General features: G+C 42.3%; 1 protein-coding gene across 1 annotated transcript in view; it reads right to left on the bottom strand.

Annotated features, from left to right (window-relative positions):
• LOC138620626 (uncharacterized) overlaps nt 1–11,541 on the bottom strand; it is a 69,704-nt gene extending 58,163 nt beyond the window's left edge. Inside the window, exons 1-3 of the mRNA XM_069697992.1 lie at nt 11,239–11,541; nt 10,721–10,813; nt 8,306–8,487 (exon numbers count right to left, since the gene is read on the bottom strand). Coding sequence (XP_069554093.1) covers nt 8,306–8,487; nt 10,721–10,782 — 244 coding nt within the window. The 5' untranslated portion in view covers nt 10,783–10,813; nt 11,239–11,541. The remainder of the gene's footprint in view (nt 1–8,305; nt 8,488–10,720; nt 10,814–11,238) is intronic.
• Between the last annotated feature and the right edge of the window lie 3,547 nt (nt 11,542–15,088).

Below are 15,088 nucleotides of genomic sequence, written 5' to 3'. Positions count from 1 at the left end.
AAAACAGTCTTCATCTTTCTTCATTTTTAAGGCATCTCAGTGTTTTGACCATAAAGAAACGAAGGACACTTCCTCTTCATCGTGACTTCTAAGTTGTAGAGACAGTTTGAAACAACATCAGGAAATCTGCTAATTTATTCAGTATAAACTATTAAGGGTGCTTCCTAAGAATATAATGTACATAAATATTAAGACAGAGGATGTTAGGTGGACTGTGAGGAACCCTTTGAGACTGCCTCCGTGCCCTCCCCCCATGCTGGGCTTAGCTCTAGGCCAACAAAAAAACAGAAGCACTGTAAGTGGGTAAGAAAAATGAAGGGTGATTAATGAGTGTAAGTCATAAATATCTTTATATCTGTTCTGCACTGCAGTGAAATGGGTCAAGGAAAAAAGCCAACAAGCTGTTATTGCCATCTTCTGACATTATTTAAGAATGGGAACGGCTGTTTGTTGTAGTCCACGATTCATCGGAAATTTCAAGAGCGAACGCATTTTTTACTTCTAAAAACCCTCCAAACAACAGTAAACTGATCACATCTTGACCTTTGTATTGCTAAACCTTTTCACTTCATTTAAAATCTGTGCAGCTTGCTGACGTGTCTCGCCCTCTGCCCCGCACCATCTCGTCTGACTTCGGGTTGCACAGTGTTGGGGGAGGAAAAAGTGCCGTGGTTCACTGAGAGTTTAGTAAACACAAAGTCTGACTATAATGTGACCCGATGCACATTTCCACCCCCGAGCAAAGACTCCATTCAGAAACAGCTATCACGCTGCACCATCTCCTTCTTTAGGAAATCAAACAGTCTTCTCTTGTATTGACTCGATTGGATACAGACTTGACGTAAAAAAGGATTAACACACATAGCGGTGAGGAGGGTTAAATCCATTTAATTCTCCCAAATTAGTAGATAGTAGAATGAAGATTGAGACTGATTGTTTTTGTCTTGTTCCATCCTTCCTCTATTGCATGGTTGTGGTTCAGTTACAAAACTGTCTCCTGTCTGCTGGCTGACGTCATGGATCGTGCATGCCTGGCATGAGTGTGGGCTCTGAGGCCTTTCTCTTCCTCTTTTATTATAGCTCAGCCAGCACATCGAGTCAGACAACACACATATTGAAACTTGCTTTTTGGTAATTGGCAACACAGATGTATAGTATGGAAGAATCGACGGCTGTTGCATGAAATTCAGACACCCAGTGAGGGGATCAGCATGTCAGGTTACCAAACTTGGCATGTACAGGTGCACTGTAGCCTCTCATCACATTTGTTTGTGTGTGTTCTCGTACCCTTGTCAACACCTTGAGTGGACCGACAGCTATAAGAGGCGGGGTTTCAATTGAGGGCTTCCAGACACACGCACACGCACACGCACACACACACACACACACACACACACACACACACACACACACACACACACACACACACACACATAAATACATCTCACTGCCATGTGGATACACTTACACCACAGGCATTTATATTTGGGCAAGAGGTTTGTTTTGGTGGTAACATTAGGGGCTGCTATGATATATTACAGGACATTGATGATTTTCAGTGCATGCTATTTACTGAAAGCAAAGCAGCACTGCACTGAAGTCATCTGGACGGTTTTCAGGTTGTTGATGTCTCATGGAGAGCAATGTGAAGGTTTTTGGTTATTTTTTTCAATGCAAGAGTGAGCACAAGTTAAGCACAAAAGCCCAACTGAAGGATCCCTCTGCACTGTATTGACTGGTGAATGTGTGAGTGAGTGCATGCGTATGCAACCTGGCATCATGCCAAAGTGTGCAATGCACCCATCAGTCCATTAGAGGATATTGTGTCAGTGTCACGTTTTGCCTCATCTGGACATGAAGAGTAAAGTGCCTTAAGTTAAGCCACCAAAACTAAGTGTTTAATGTTATGACAAGATCATGGTTTGGGTTTAAATAAGTAATTTAACACGAGTAATGTTACGTGAGTCTCATAAGTTCGCATGCGTTACGTTCTGTAAGCAACATGAACTTTTGCTTTCTCAGGGACTCGAACACTCAGGTGAAAACATTGCGTTTCTTCCATCCAACCAACCCTGACCTCCTCCCTTTATCACTCGTTGTGCTTCATCACATGACCTGCTTCTTCTATGCTCATACATGTGTGTGCTGAGGTGAGGCAAAAAGTGATACTGACACAATATCTTCCAGGGAACTGACGGTTGTATTACACCCTTTGGCGTGATACTGGGCTGGTGTAAGAAGTATTTAAGGGACTTTAGAAAGCCCAGAATAGAGGAAGATTTCAGGTGGTTTCAAGTAACAATAGTAATCCTAAAAACACACTGGATGTCCCCGGCTAAAGAACGACCTGTTGCTCAGTCCATCAGAAAGTGTACATTCCTCAAAACTGTTTATCTTCCCCTGTCCAAACTCAAAAATCCTTATTTTCCAACTCGCACGCACCACCTTGAGACATATATACATGTGATATTCCACGAGGTAGAAGTCATAAACTATCTTGACTCCACCGACAGTGGTGACGGAGGTATTATTTGGGTTGAAAACACTGTGCAATGATGGCAGACAGGAAAAGAACGAGCCTCGGCTTCTGTCCAATTAACGCTTAATGTCTGGAACAGAAGTACAGCAGTGGATTGAAAAGGGATAAATAGAGATGGCAAAAGCCAAACACTGTTCATGAATGTTGTTCAAAAATTAAATGAGAGATCAACTCCCTTCTTTACAATGTAGGTTAACAATATAATAAAATAAGAAACAATTAAGCAAGTCATTCATTACGTATCAGACAAACACTGAATACTGTATGGTTACACAATTTCCTCGTGTCATAGAAAATTTTTAAAAACAACCTCTGTACGCTGGAAATTTCGATTGCAATCTATAAACACTCAAATTAAATAACATTCACCAATCATTACAATTTCCTCTTGTCTTTTCTAATTGGGTCAAAGGTTGAAAAACACACAGGAAAGACACACCAACAAATTCAAAAACATGCCCAGAAGAGAGAGAAATATGTTTTAAAGGTCCAAAAACACAAACTGCTGTGACTCAGTGTTGATGTACAGGAAGAGACGAAGGGCACATTCCTGATATGTGATTTCAAGAAGGACGGTGAGGGTAGACAGAGATAGATATGGGCAGTGAGAAATAAATATGGATTCATGCCAACGCTGCTTTTTTTCCTCATGGGTGTGACGGGGAATCTGATCGCAGTGACCGATAACCATGGACAGATGTCTATAAAATAAGCTGCTGTCGCACCTCATCAAAGACGCAGTTAAACTAGACACCGTAGCAAAGCACAGACTCACACACAGTCTCAGCAGACAGACACAACATACATAAACATCAGAGTTTGACGTTCATACCCAGGAAATGCCCAGTACTAGCAGTCCGCTGCCTTGCTCAAGGGTCCTTCAACTTCAGTTTTCCGGAGAGATTTAGTGCCAGCTGAAAACTTTTCCAGCAACTCCACACGTTTTGCAACATCCTTTTCTGAAAGAGTTAATGTTCTGCTTTATCAGACACAGACACACACCAGACAACCGACCACAAGCTATACTCGAACTTGCAGAGATATGACCACATTAGAAACAATCAAGCCCACAAAAGGTGCACAGTGATGCTCGACAGTTTTTCAGATGCATGTCGTGCCAGCAGTTTGTGGTACAACAACTCATATCAAGGCTGTAACGGTACAACACAGTACCCTCATTTATAGGAAGGCAGGCTGTGCATTAAGGAGGCTGGTCTGTGGTTTATTATAAGGTCTCCAGGTTCTCAGCCCTAAAACTCCCATCTGATTCTTATCACCAGCTCTGTTGACTTCTTCTCTTGTTACAGCCAGTTTGAATACATATATGCTTGCGAAGGGAGGATAAGGGAGAAAAGAAAGCTTAAACCAAAGCGATGACTCCTCATCGAGCTGCTTCATTTTACAAGCTTTTGTGCGACAGAAATACAAAAAACAGGAAAAAAAAAAAAAAGAAAAAAACCCGTCGGCATTTCACCCACATAAAAAAAAATCTATTTAAAAAAGGGAACGTTCCTTTAAACATTTCCCATTAATGGCCAGATCCCTTCCACAACTACAGCAGCAGCCTGATTAAAATTTAGAGACAAAGCATATTCTACGTTCAAATAATGAGATAAAAACTCGGCTAAACACAATCACACAAAACAGAGCGTAAAAAACACACATACACCGGAGGAGAAATACAGGCAATCGGGGCAGAAAGACAAATGAGGAGGGATAGTTAATCCTAAGGGTAAATATTTAACAAGCTCAGCAATTACAGTGAGGGTAGAGACCTAACATGGAAGAGAAGGGAATTACAGCCTGCTGACTGTACAGACACACACACACACACACACACACACACACACACACACACACACACACACACACACACACACACACACACACACACACACACACACACAGAGAGACATACCTGATTGGGCATCTGCTTAAAAATGCTGAAAATATAGAAACTCTGACCTAAAATGAAAATTAAATTGAAATGGGACAAAGAGATTCACACAGCCTGGAGGCTATGGACTGATGATTTTTTGCATATTATTATAATTTTTTTTTAAAGGACAAGTTTGCCCCTCTGGACGTGTAGTGCATTTTCACTGGCTCTGCAAACTTTACCAGAGCCATGTTTTAAGGAAACGTGACCATATAAGTTTCTACTTGAGGATAATTGTGGCAAATGAAACTACAAACAAACTAAGACGAAGCAACGAATGGCGTGTTCACATTTAAGTTTTGAGTCAGCGGTTGTGTACAAAAGGACACTTAAAAAGCCTTCGGTACATTTTATACAGTTTCTAATCAAGAACAAATGTTTGCCCAGTGGGGTTTTCCTATTAGAAAATAAAATCAGCTTTTATAGTTTAACTGCACAATAGAACTTTTTAATTGTGTGAATCTGAATACCTTGAGAGATGCTTCTCCTCCTGCAATCTGAATGACATTTCCTTATAGCCAAACACATTTCCACGTTAAGCATCCTTGTAAAAACCTGGATTTCCTTTCATATTTGCAAGCCAGCAGAAGACTGAATAAAATTCAACTTAAAAGAAGGCGGCACAGTGAGGCAGAGGTTAGCACTGTCGCCTCACAAGGTTCGATCCTTGCTCAAAGTGAGCTGGGGGATAGGCTCCAGCCCCCCCGTGACCCTAGTCAGGATAAAGCGGATATAGATGATGGATAAAAAAATTAAATCATGCACCAATAGCCTTTATTTATTTTTCTGCTTGGGATGCATATGAAACAGCACCTGGAGTCACCTCAAGTCGTATGTCAGTGTGCCTGTAAAAAAACACACTTCATTTGAATTTCTGATGAACGGTTGAATCCCATGAAAGTCGTTAAGGTGAATCTCTGTCTGATGTTGTTTTTTTAGTGACACACACACACACACACACACACACACACACACACACACACACACACACACACACACACACACACACACACACACACACACACACACACACACACAGAGAGAGAGAGAGAGAGAGAGAGAGAGAGAGGAGAGAGAGACAGCCTAAGGGTATATTTGCATAAAGTGCATAGGTACACAGTGTTCTCTGCTCCACCCTGCTGTAGTCACGCAATACAGATAACTGGCAGAATCATAGGGAGCTTCCAAAAAAAAAACACCTGCTCTATGACTTTCTTTATTTCCTGCCTTTCTGAACCTTTAAACAAACTGTAAGTTAATATCTTAGATTAATGCGACACAGCTCAAACTGGAGCCAAATCTCATACCCACTTTATCAGTAGTGGGTATGAGATGGACATCAGACATGACTTGGTAGAAACTTCACTGTCCCCCCAGTGGACATAAAGGATAACTGCACCTTCAAAATCTCCACTTCCTCTATGAAACTATTTCTGAAGGCAAATGAAACCTAAAGCTGCAGGTTTCATGGTTTTATCGCATGTTCTCTGTCAGTGACTCACAGACAATTATGACTGTTGTTCCAAACCACAGGAAGGATGTGGAAATGTACTTGTTGCTCTCCTTAGATTTATCTGGAAAAGCTCTGGCCACACTCCATGTTTAAATATCAGTGTGTGTGAGGGAGGAGTTAAATGCTATTGTGAGAGTCAGCGAGTCGACCAAACGGAGGGAGGGCAGAGATTCCAGATGTGCACCACTAAATCCCTCATGTTCCACTCTAATTAATCTCATTAGCGAAGCATCAAAAGACAGCTAAGCTGGTCACTACTGCCACCGATAATAAGGCACCCAGCAGTGGAGAAGCACACATGCACACAGACTTCAGAACAGAAGGTCCTGAAACATTTCCAGATAAACGACACCTTTTGTGTCACTTTAGATACTTAAAACTGAGCTGAGAGCTGTATGTGAGCCTCGGGTGGCTATTAGCACTGCCAGACAATACACAAGCAATGATGCTCACTTTCAACAGCTTCTACATGCCTTTCAACACATTTAGCAGCTTCCCACACATGACTGAACCTTCTCGAGTCATTCCCCCGTCGCCGCTCTGGCTCGGCTCTGACAGCCCTCAGCATCGCTCCTCATCGAAGCAGCGGTTTGCGGCCTTGATCTCTGCGTGAGCCCTGATCCAGGAGAGGCACCTTTAATAACGCCGATTAGCATCTGTGCTTCAACTTTGCGTGATGGCTAAGCTAAATGAGCATTCAGGGTAAAATAACAGTGTGTGTGTGTGTGTGTGTGTGTGTGTGTGTGTGTGTGTGTGTGTGTGTGTGTGTGTGTGTGTGTGTGTGTGTGTGTGCGCGCGCGCGTGAGTAAAAGTTGCATGACTGCAGGATGCCGGTTGTTGATTGCCATGTCAAACCAGAGCAGCGGATGATGGAGATTAAGGGTACTGTAAGGATCAGAGGAGAAGAAGGTGAAAGAAGGGAGCCGCACGTGACCAAGAGGCGATGATCTACAAAACGTTTTGCTCCTCGGACAACTGCTCACGCCAGCTCTCACACATCAGCTCTCACACATCAGCTCTCACACACATCAGCTCTCAAAGGGAATTTTTCTTTCAGCTTGCAGAAGGTAGTGAGCCTCACAGGACCTCTGCTGCTTCCTCTCCACCGTCCCCCTCCTCCCTTCGCATGCTTTATCACATAAGTTTTCCCATGAAAAGCCAAGGCGAAGATGCTCCTTTTTTTTATTTTTTTTGTTAATGAGAAAAAAGTAGCTTTTTTTTTTTTTTAAGAGCCGTCACATCCAGCTGTGCCGCTGGCCTCTGTGTTGATAAGGCAGCTGTCACGGCCACCGGCAACAAAATACGTCCCGAAGGCAGCACATGAATATTTGAAGCGGCTTGCGGAGTAACACGAGGAGAGGAAGTGAGGCATTCAGTGGACAGCGGGAGGGTGGGAAAACAGGAGCAAGGCTCGATATGCCCTTTAATTACATGTGACACAAAGGGATGAGGGAGATGAGGGGTGTACGAGCAGACGAACAGCTTCCTCATATCTGCAATTCATCTTCAAAAACCCTCCTCACGAGCTCAATAAAACTTGTAACTGGAAGTGTAATCAGATTACTTTTTTCAGACATTTCATGTCATGGAGTTTGTGAAAGATAGAAAAAGTTAGTGAGTTATTTCAATACTCGGTGAAAGAGTGCAAAGAAAGGGAAAAAAATGATAGAATAAAATGTACCCTTTCTTTATCCGCTACTTAAATGCCTTTGACCATCACTATCACACACACAGGCCTGAGTGTGACAGTCACAGAGCACCAGGGTTGAACTAAGTTACGTAGTAGGCACTTTTTATTTTTAGTTTCTGATCAATATTTATGAATGATATTGAATATCTTTACTGATTTCAAGGTAAACCACAAAACAGTCAGTAGTTTTCCCAGTAAATTGAAACCCTCAAGTTCCTACTTATAACACTGTGTTTGTACACTTATGCAAAATCTTATTAACATGGTTCTTTAGAAACTAGAGGTTTATTTTCATCACACTCAGCTTCACTGGAAATATGTCAATCAGCCTGCGGTGTCATACTAATAGATCTGTGGTGGACAACAGTGACCTCTGTGGCTACATACAGCCAATACCAGCAGCTACCTACTGACTCAAAGCCCCACACACACACACACACACACACACACACACACACACACACACACACACACACACACACACACACACACACACACACACACACACACACACACGCGCACGCGCACACACACACACACACACAGAGAGAGAGAGAGAGAGAGAGAGAGAGAGAGAGATAAATAAAATAGCCCAACTGCTGCCACTTTAAACACAATCTTTACCTTGGAAGAAGCTCTTGACTCGGAGGTAAGAAACTGCGAGACGCAGCACTGACAGCTTGTCCAGCTTGGAGATGACATCCGGGGGGAACGGCAGCAGGCTGGCCAGCCGGTCCAGCTCCGCGTTCAGCCTGTCCCGGTGCCGTTTGGACGGGTTGGTTTTGTCATTGGAGGAGGACGGCTTCCTGATGACGAGAGGGACGCAGGTTAGAGGTAGACAGGGCCAAGGGGACATGTGTGTGTGTGTGTGTGTGTGTGTGTGTGTGTGTGTGTGTGTGTGTGTGTGTGTGTGTGTGTGTGTGTGTGTGTGTGTGTGTGTGTGTGGAAACATGTGTAACTATCAGAAGTCATGTAATAAAATAAGAGGACGTTCCACATACTTGACAACACCACTCAAGTGACAGCAACACAAACTGAAGGTTTACTTCACTTGTTGGACAAATGCCTCTGCTAATATATATTAAAAAAAAATTTTAATCTGATTCACACGACAGCCCTTTTAAAAAAAAAAAAAAAAAAAATAAAAAAAAACCTTAGCTGGTCAATGATCTTGGTCTATACAATATCAATGATGTACATTTTCTAAACTAAACAGGCACTAAGAGCAAGTATTGTATATGTTTTGCCACAAATGTTGTTAAAACACACTCGTATCGCCTGTTTCTGGAGTTGAGGTGAAGCAGTGGCCGACTCACAAGACTGTTTATTGTGTGACAGATTTTTTTTTTTTTTTTTACACCAATTTAAAAAAAAAAAATAGGTCACAAAACTGTTCCAGAAAGCACTGGTCTGACTGCTTTTTCTTTCACATATGGTTTCTAAATTGATAACTGTCAGTTAATTCATTGTTCCTCATCAGGAGGACATAAACTCCAGAATGATGTTTTGTTTTATTTATGTATGGAAAGCAGCACAACTTGCAAACCCCAAGTAGAAACACATGACCAAATAAATACACGCTCTGTGCACAAGTCTGTCTTTCTTTTAACTCCATTTCCTTTTGACTCAGCTTTCCCCAATACACCACCCACACCCACACACACACACACACACACACACACACACACACACACACACACACACACACACACACACACACACACACACACACACACACACCTCACGGATCGGTTTCTTTCAAAGACACGTCTCTTAAAAAAAAATAATAAAAGATCTGCTTCTTCACAACAAGACAAAACAGATGATTGAAGCATATCAGGTGTCAGTCCCGCCAACATATCTCAGTAAAGTCTACTGTGGCCGCTCCATTCTTCTGAATGTCTCCTAATGTTTAAGGTATACTGGGCGGACGGCTCGATCCTTCGCAGCGCGGCAGAGAGAATCAAAAACCCTCCTAAAGTTATTTGTGTATTTTGGTGGTGTACCACAGCTTTATCGGCTGAACTAAACATGATCCACGTACGTTTTGGTCAGCTCAGACTTTCACGGCTGACAGTTTCTGTTCACCGAGACGAAGTACTTTTACGTGAGTGGATAGGTTTGACTCTGATTATTCAGTTGAAGTTTACCTCAGTTGTAATTTAAACATAAAGCATGAGGAAAAAAAGGCACCAAAATAACTTTAAAATACTAATATATATATATATAAAATTCCTTTAAATTGTAATCAAAAGTCCTGAAAGGTCTGGTGTCATAAGGAGCAAGTGAAACCTTTATTTCTGTCCCCACTCTTTATGGGTTTGATGAGGCAAAGAGTTCCTCTCAGATCAGCAGCAAAGGCAGCGCGAAACATGAAAACTTTATAAATGCCACAGGCCTTGTTAAATTACCACTTCCTTCTTCAGAATCTTATATAACGTACTTGTCATTATTCATGACATCAGCTGAAGAGATTGTCACCTAAAAAAAAAGATATGGTGTCCTGTCATCCGAAAACTGTGGGCACTTAAGATAGCATCAAAAAAATGCATACAAGCGAGATCTATAAGGCTGCATGGAGCCATGCAAAGTTAAAAAGGGAAGAAAAAAAAAAAAGATACTAAAAGTTTAAATATTTAGGGATCAAATATAAAACAAGTTCACATCAGGTTACACATAATTCCCCCATTTATGGCTTTCTGGGTCCATTTCTTGAAAGTAAAAATGTGCCAGTACAAAGTGAAGACTTATAATTAAACAAGTTTATGATAAGTTCTATATTATTAGAAATGCTGTGATCACTGTTGTATGTGTGATTTAGTGCTACATTGCCATTAAATGGCATTAAATGCTTATGCCCTCATTTTCCCACCTTCATCAGTCCTCTCAACAACTTCCTGCGATTTACTCTTAAAATCATAAACCTCGAGAGAGACATTTCTTTTGCACGTAACCGCACAAGAAAAACACAAACACAAATGTGCAACATCGGCAAACAGTGATTGAACACATGCAGAATATCAACCAGCGCTCCTTAACTGTTTTTGGACGGGCTTCCTCCTCTTTCTGCCCGCATACATGCAGTCTCCCGGAGGAATCATGGTGTTGCTCTCCGTGGAGGTAACAGGTGCGCTGCGGAGGAGATACATAGAGCAACTTTACGTGAGGCTGCAGAGAGAAAACTTTACACACGTGCAAGAAAGAGGAGCGTGCAATCATGTTGAGACTAGTTGTTGCACATCAATCACATCACTAAAAGTCAGCCATCGGGATCAAATACTACAGGAAATCCCTTGAATTAAATTGACAGTCCAGTTAAGATCCTGCAAACAAAACATTGAGTGAATTAGAACAGTATTTAGATTTGTGATGGTTCTTAATAGCTTTATAATAACTGCCAAGAATAGACTAGAAATAAATAACATGCCGGTGCAACTTGAAGAGCCTCTTTAGAAAAGTGCAGAAGACATGCTGGATCCTTAAAAATAAAATAATTATTAGTTGTAATAAAAGAAATGTTTAAATCACATAAAAGCTTCACAGAATAAAGCACCAACCGAGGATATCCGCGGGTTACAGTTAATTCCAGTATAGTGTTGGCTGTGGAGTCACATTCAGTAAATGCAGAGAAGAGATGAGACTCCCGGCGCGCACCGACTCGACGGATAAATCCAAAGGAAATCAAATAAATCGGGAGAGGTCCTGCACGAGCTCCGAGCTGATGTTTTCATCAGCTTTGGACTGCTCGGGGCAGATGTTGGCTGATGCTTTATACCCAATTGAGTCGCCTTCACTTCCTCGCGTTTCAGGTGGCGGATTCCACTGAATGACATGTCGAGCTCTTCGCACGCAACTCTCTGCCTCGCAAACACGGCGCAAGCGCACACACACACACGGACGCTCACACACACGCGAGCTTTATGATGCTTTCAGGTGTTGTCCGGGCATTAGGCTTTTGTTTGGTGTCGGTGTGGTAATTTTGCTTTAATTTGGATTATGAGAAAGAAAAAAAAGAAAAAACGAGGGTTTATTTTATCACATTGGCTGCTATCCATTTTAAACGTTTTAGTCAACATTAAAAAAATTCGCGTGTTTACAAAGTGTTTTTTTCTTCTTCTTCTGTACAAAAGCTTCAACTCAAATTCGAACCCAGCAAAAAAAAAAAAAAAAATGCCACCGGAAACGACTGCAGTCGCTTTTATGTTATTGTGCAACCGGTGGTAAAGTAATTTTCTTCGTAATTCATTTGAAATTGCTGTAGTTTGTATATTTCCGAGAAGTCATTGAAAGTAGCCATAACCCGACCGGAGCGCACAGCCGCGCGCAGGACGCAGGACACGCATTTCAGAGCAGCGCGAGGGGAGGGATCACACGCGAGGGGCGACAGACGGACAAACCTATCGGCTGGTGGACGGCGCTCGCGAACCTTGGGGAGGGGAGGGGAAGGGGTTGCGTTCACGACCCGATAAGGAGAAAGACATTTTACAACAGAACTTATTTTATTTTGTATATATAAAAAAAAAAAAAAAAAAAAAAAAAAGGTGCGGTGTACTGGACTGTGTTTCCTGTTACTGATTTAGCGGATGTCGCTTCCAGAAACTGTCTCTCTGGGACGGGTTCACTGAACCAGCTGCTTTCAAGCGCCCGCACATACGCCGGAAGTAAGATGCTTGCGCCTTCAAAATAAAAGCATTTACGCGTCGCGGATCTGTCTGCAATGTTGAAGGGGTTCGTCTGTAAGTCTCTGGAGTAAAATATAACCCCACCGTGAGTGTGGAAGGACGAATCAAGGTTGTGAAGACCGTGTTTATTTAAGTAATGTATAGTTTTTAATGGGTGATTGAATGCCGTCACATTTCATTTTAAGTTGTATAACCGGAAAACGCTGTTAATCTAATGGATTTGACGGAACTATGCTCCGATTAATTTTTTTTGTTTTAATATTTAATTATTCATTGAGTAATTAAGCCATATGACACAAGAAGGATAGGCATACAATGAAAATGAGGCCTTATGGCATCAAAGTTTGATGTGGCTCGAGTTAACTCCTTAATGAAGCTTAAGTCGAGTAATCAATTAGTTGATTGACGGAAACTACTTTTTCGTAATCAGTAAAAGCTATAGTAGCTGCAACTTCCTTCATCACGATTGGCCGCTGGTGGACAACAAAGCAGATGATTCATTAATTATAGGACAAGGACAAAGCTTCTGGGCTTTGGTTGATTTTTTTCAGTGCCATGTTTTATGTATAAACTGTCTCCAAAATCCCATTTATAAATCCAGTATTTATTCAATATTGCACCAGACAGCCAAGCAAAGCTGTTTTGTATCAGGGCACTGCAAAAGGAAATCTGTGGATAACTCTGCAGTCGACCTTCTGCAACTACAAATTCCTACAAAAAAGAAACAGTCAAAGGATACCGACTGTTGACTACTGATCTGGTATCTGCTCCCCAATGCTCAAATACTCTAAACACGTGGTTGAACCCTGTGCAATAAACATGTTTTCTTCCTGCTGATTAAAATGTTTTTTTGATTAACTTTTTGTTTTCAAAGAGTTTAATTGTATCCATTGGCTTTTGAATGTTCATTTGTGATGTTAAGATTGCTTGTAAAACTTTAACTTAAAGTGTGCTGTTGTAATCTGTTGTCTTGTGACTGTATGGTAGTCTCCTCTACTGCACCCTAGTGTATAAATTCATACGCTGCATTTATCCTGCAAGCCAAGTTACCCTCAGATACTTCAAATAAAGATGACAGTAAAGCAGAATCCGCTCACTGGTGATGTGCCACACACCTAATAAACTAGAAAAGTTAGACAAACTACGTTTGTTTCCAGAAAGTGTGAATTTCCTTCGTTTCCTGACAACAAACTACCACTGAGGCATTTCTTTGAAACGAAAATATACAGGGGAACTGGGACACATGGAATTAAACACAAATATAGAGGGTTACCACATTATTTATAGAAAATCTTGCGCCACACGGACGAGATGATGTGATTTGGCTCCTCCTACTAAGGTTCATGACAACCAATAGGATTACTTCTGAAAAGCTCTGCGTACTGTTTGTGTAACTGCAACTTTAATCTGTGAGCTAATGAAAACCCCTGACAGCAGCCAGCGGGTATTTTTGGTAGCACGATGAGAGCAGAGTACGTCTCTGCTTAATCACCACTGCTCTTCCATAATGTCACAACAAATGCATGCAGAGTATGAAACAGCGAGCAGAACAACGGCCTTGTGGCTTGAGGTTGAGGCGACAAAGGAAACCCGATATGTTTGTCATGAAATCACCATTTCCCCAGGCTCCTGACTGTTTGGAAACGTGAGGCACACGATAGTCAAGTTGCACCAGTGACGGAGCAGATGGCTGTTTTATCATGCGGCTGTATCGAAGTGTCCATCAGGGGAGACGTTTCATGTCACTCAGGTGGAGTTGTGGATTTGAGGGGGTCCTAAGGTCCTGTTGACACCGTCAGCAGCTGCCGTCACAGCTACGGTGAGCTTTGGTATCGATGCAAATTCACTGTCAACACCATCCAAGCTGCCTTCCAGATTAGCCCGGGCTTAAAGCTCTGCTAACGCTGCAGGGGCAGACCTCCACACGCAACCGGGTGTGCACGTGGCCATGCGCGGCCACGCATGCGTGCGTGCACGGCTGTGCGTGCGTGCGTGCGTGTGTGTGTGTGTGTAATGTATGCGTGCGTTGTGTATGTGGCTAAGTACACATTTGTGAATAATGACGATGGAGCCAAAGAGGACTCGGTGAAAGCCGTCTGTAATAGTGTGGCTTTCATTGATTAAGACATCACAGTGGGACTTCAGGGGACACGCTGCGCTGTGACATGACAAGTCTGATCCTAATGGACATTCATAATTGATGGCATGGTCGATGTTGGAAAGGACCACACATACACTCTGTCACTGTCATTTAGAGCAAGCCCCGTTTCCACTAAGTGCGACATGATTGCTCAGTCAGAAGCAAAGCTGTTCGCCAAAACAAGACGCACAACCGAAAACACAACTAACGCAAAGTGTACCTGACAGCCTTGAACCTTGCAGTACATCGGTGATCCTGTGAATGAGAGAAAATATGGTGGAACTAAAGTAGCTGGGCTGAATTTTTTATAGAAGTGGTGTTAATAGAGGTGATGACCTCACTTAGAGGACCATGACCCCAGAGAGCTTGAGGAGTTCACGGTGCTGTCGCGAAGCAGGAATGTTGTTGTGAGGACCTGTGGAGTCAAGAGTATGCTATAAGCCATGACAACATAGCTGTTAGTGCAAAAGAGCAGCTCAGGGATGCTCTTATGTCAGACAAGGTGGCATGTTCTGACCCCGCCGACATACGCTTATATATGTAGCGCACAAAAACAACGGCGAGGTTCCAGTCGTTTCCCTACAT

The sequence above is a fragment of the Brachyistius frenatus genome, unplaced genomic scaffold (assembly GCF_029030835.1).
Source record: "Brachyistius frenatus isolate BFR_SWC_R1_liver_20210118 unplaced genomic scaffold, ASM2903083v1 Contig_25, whole genome shotgun sequence".
NCBI lineage: Eukaryota > Metazoa > Chordata > Actinopteri > Embiotocidae > Brachyistius > Brachyistius frenatus.
The sequence above is the reverse complement of the archived record's forward strand: the minus strand, read 5'-3'. Positions and strand labels throughout refer to the sequence as shown.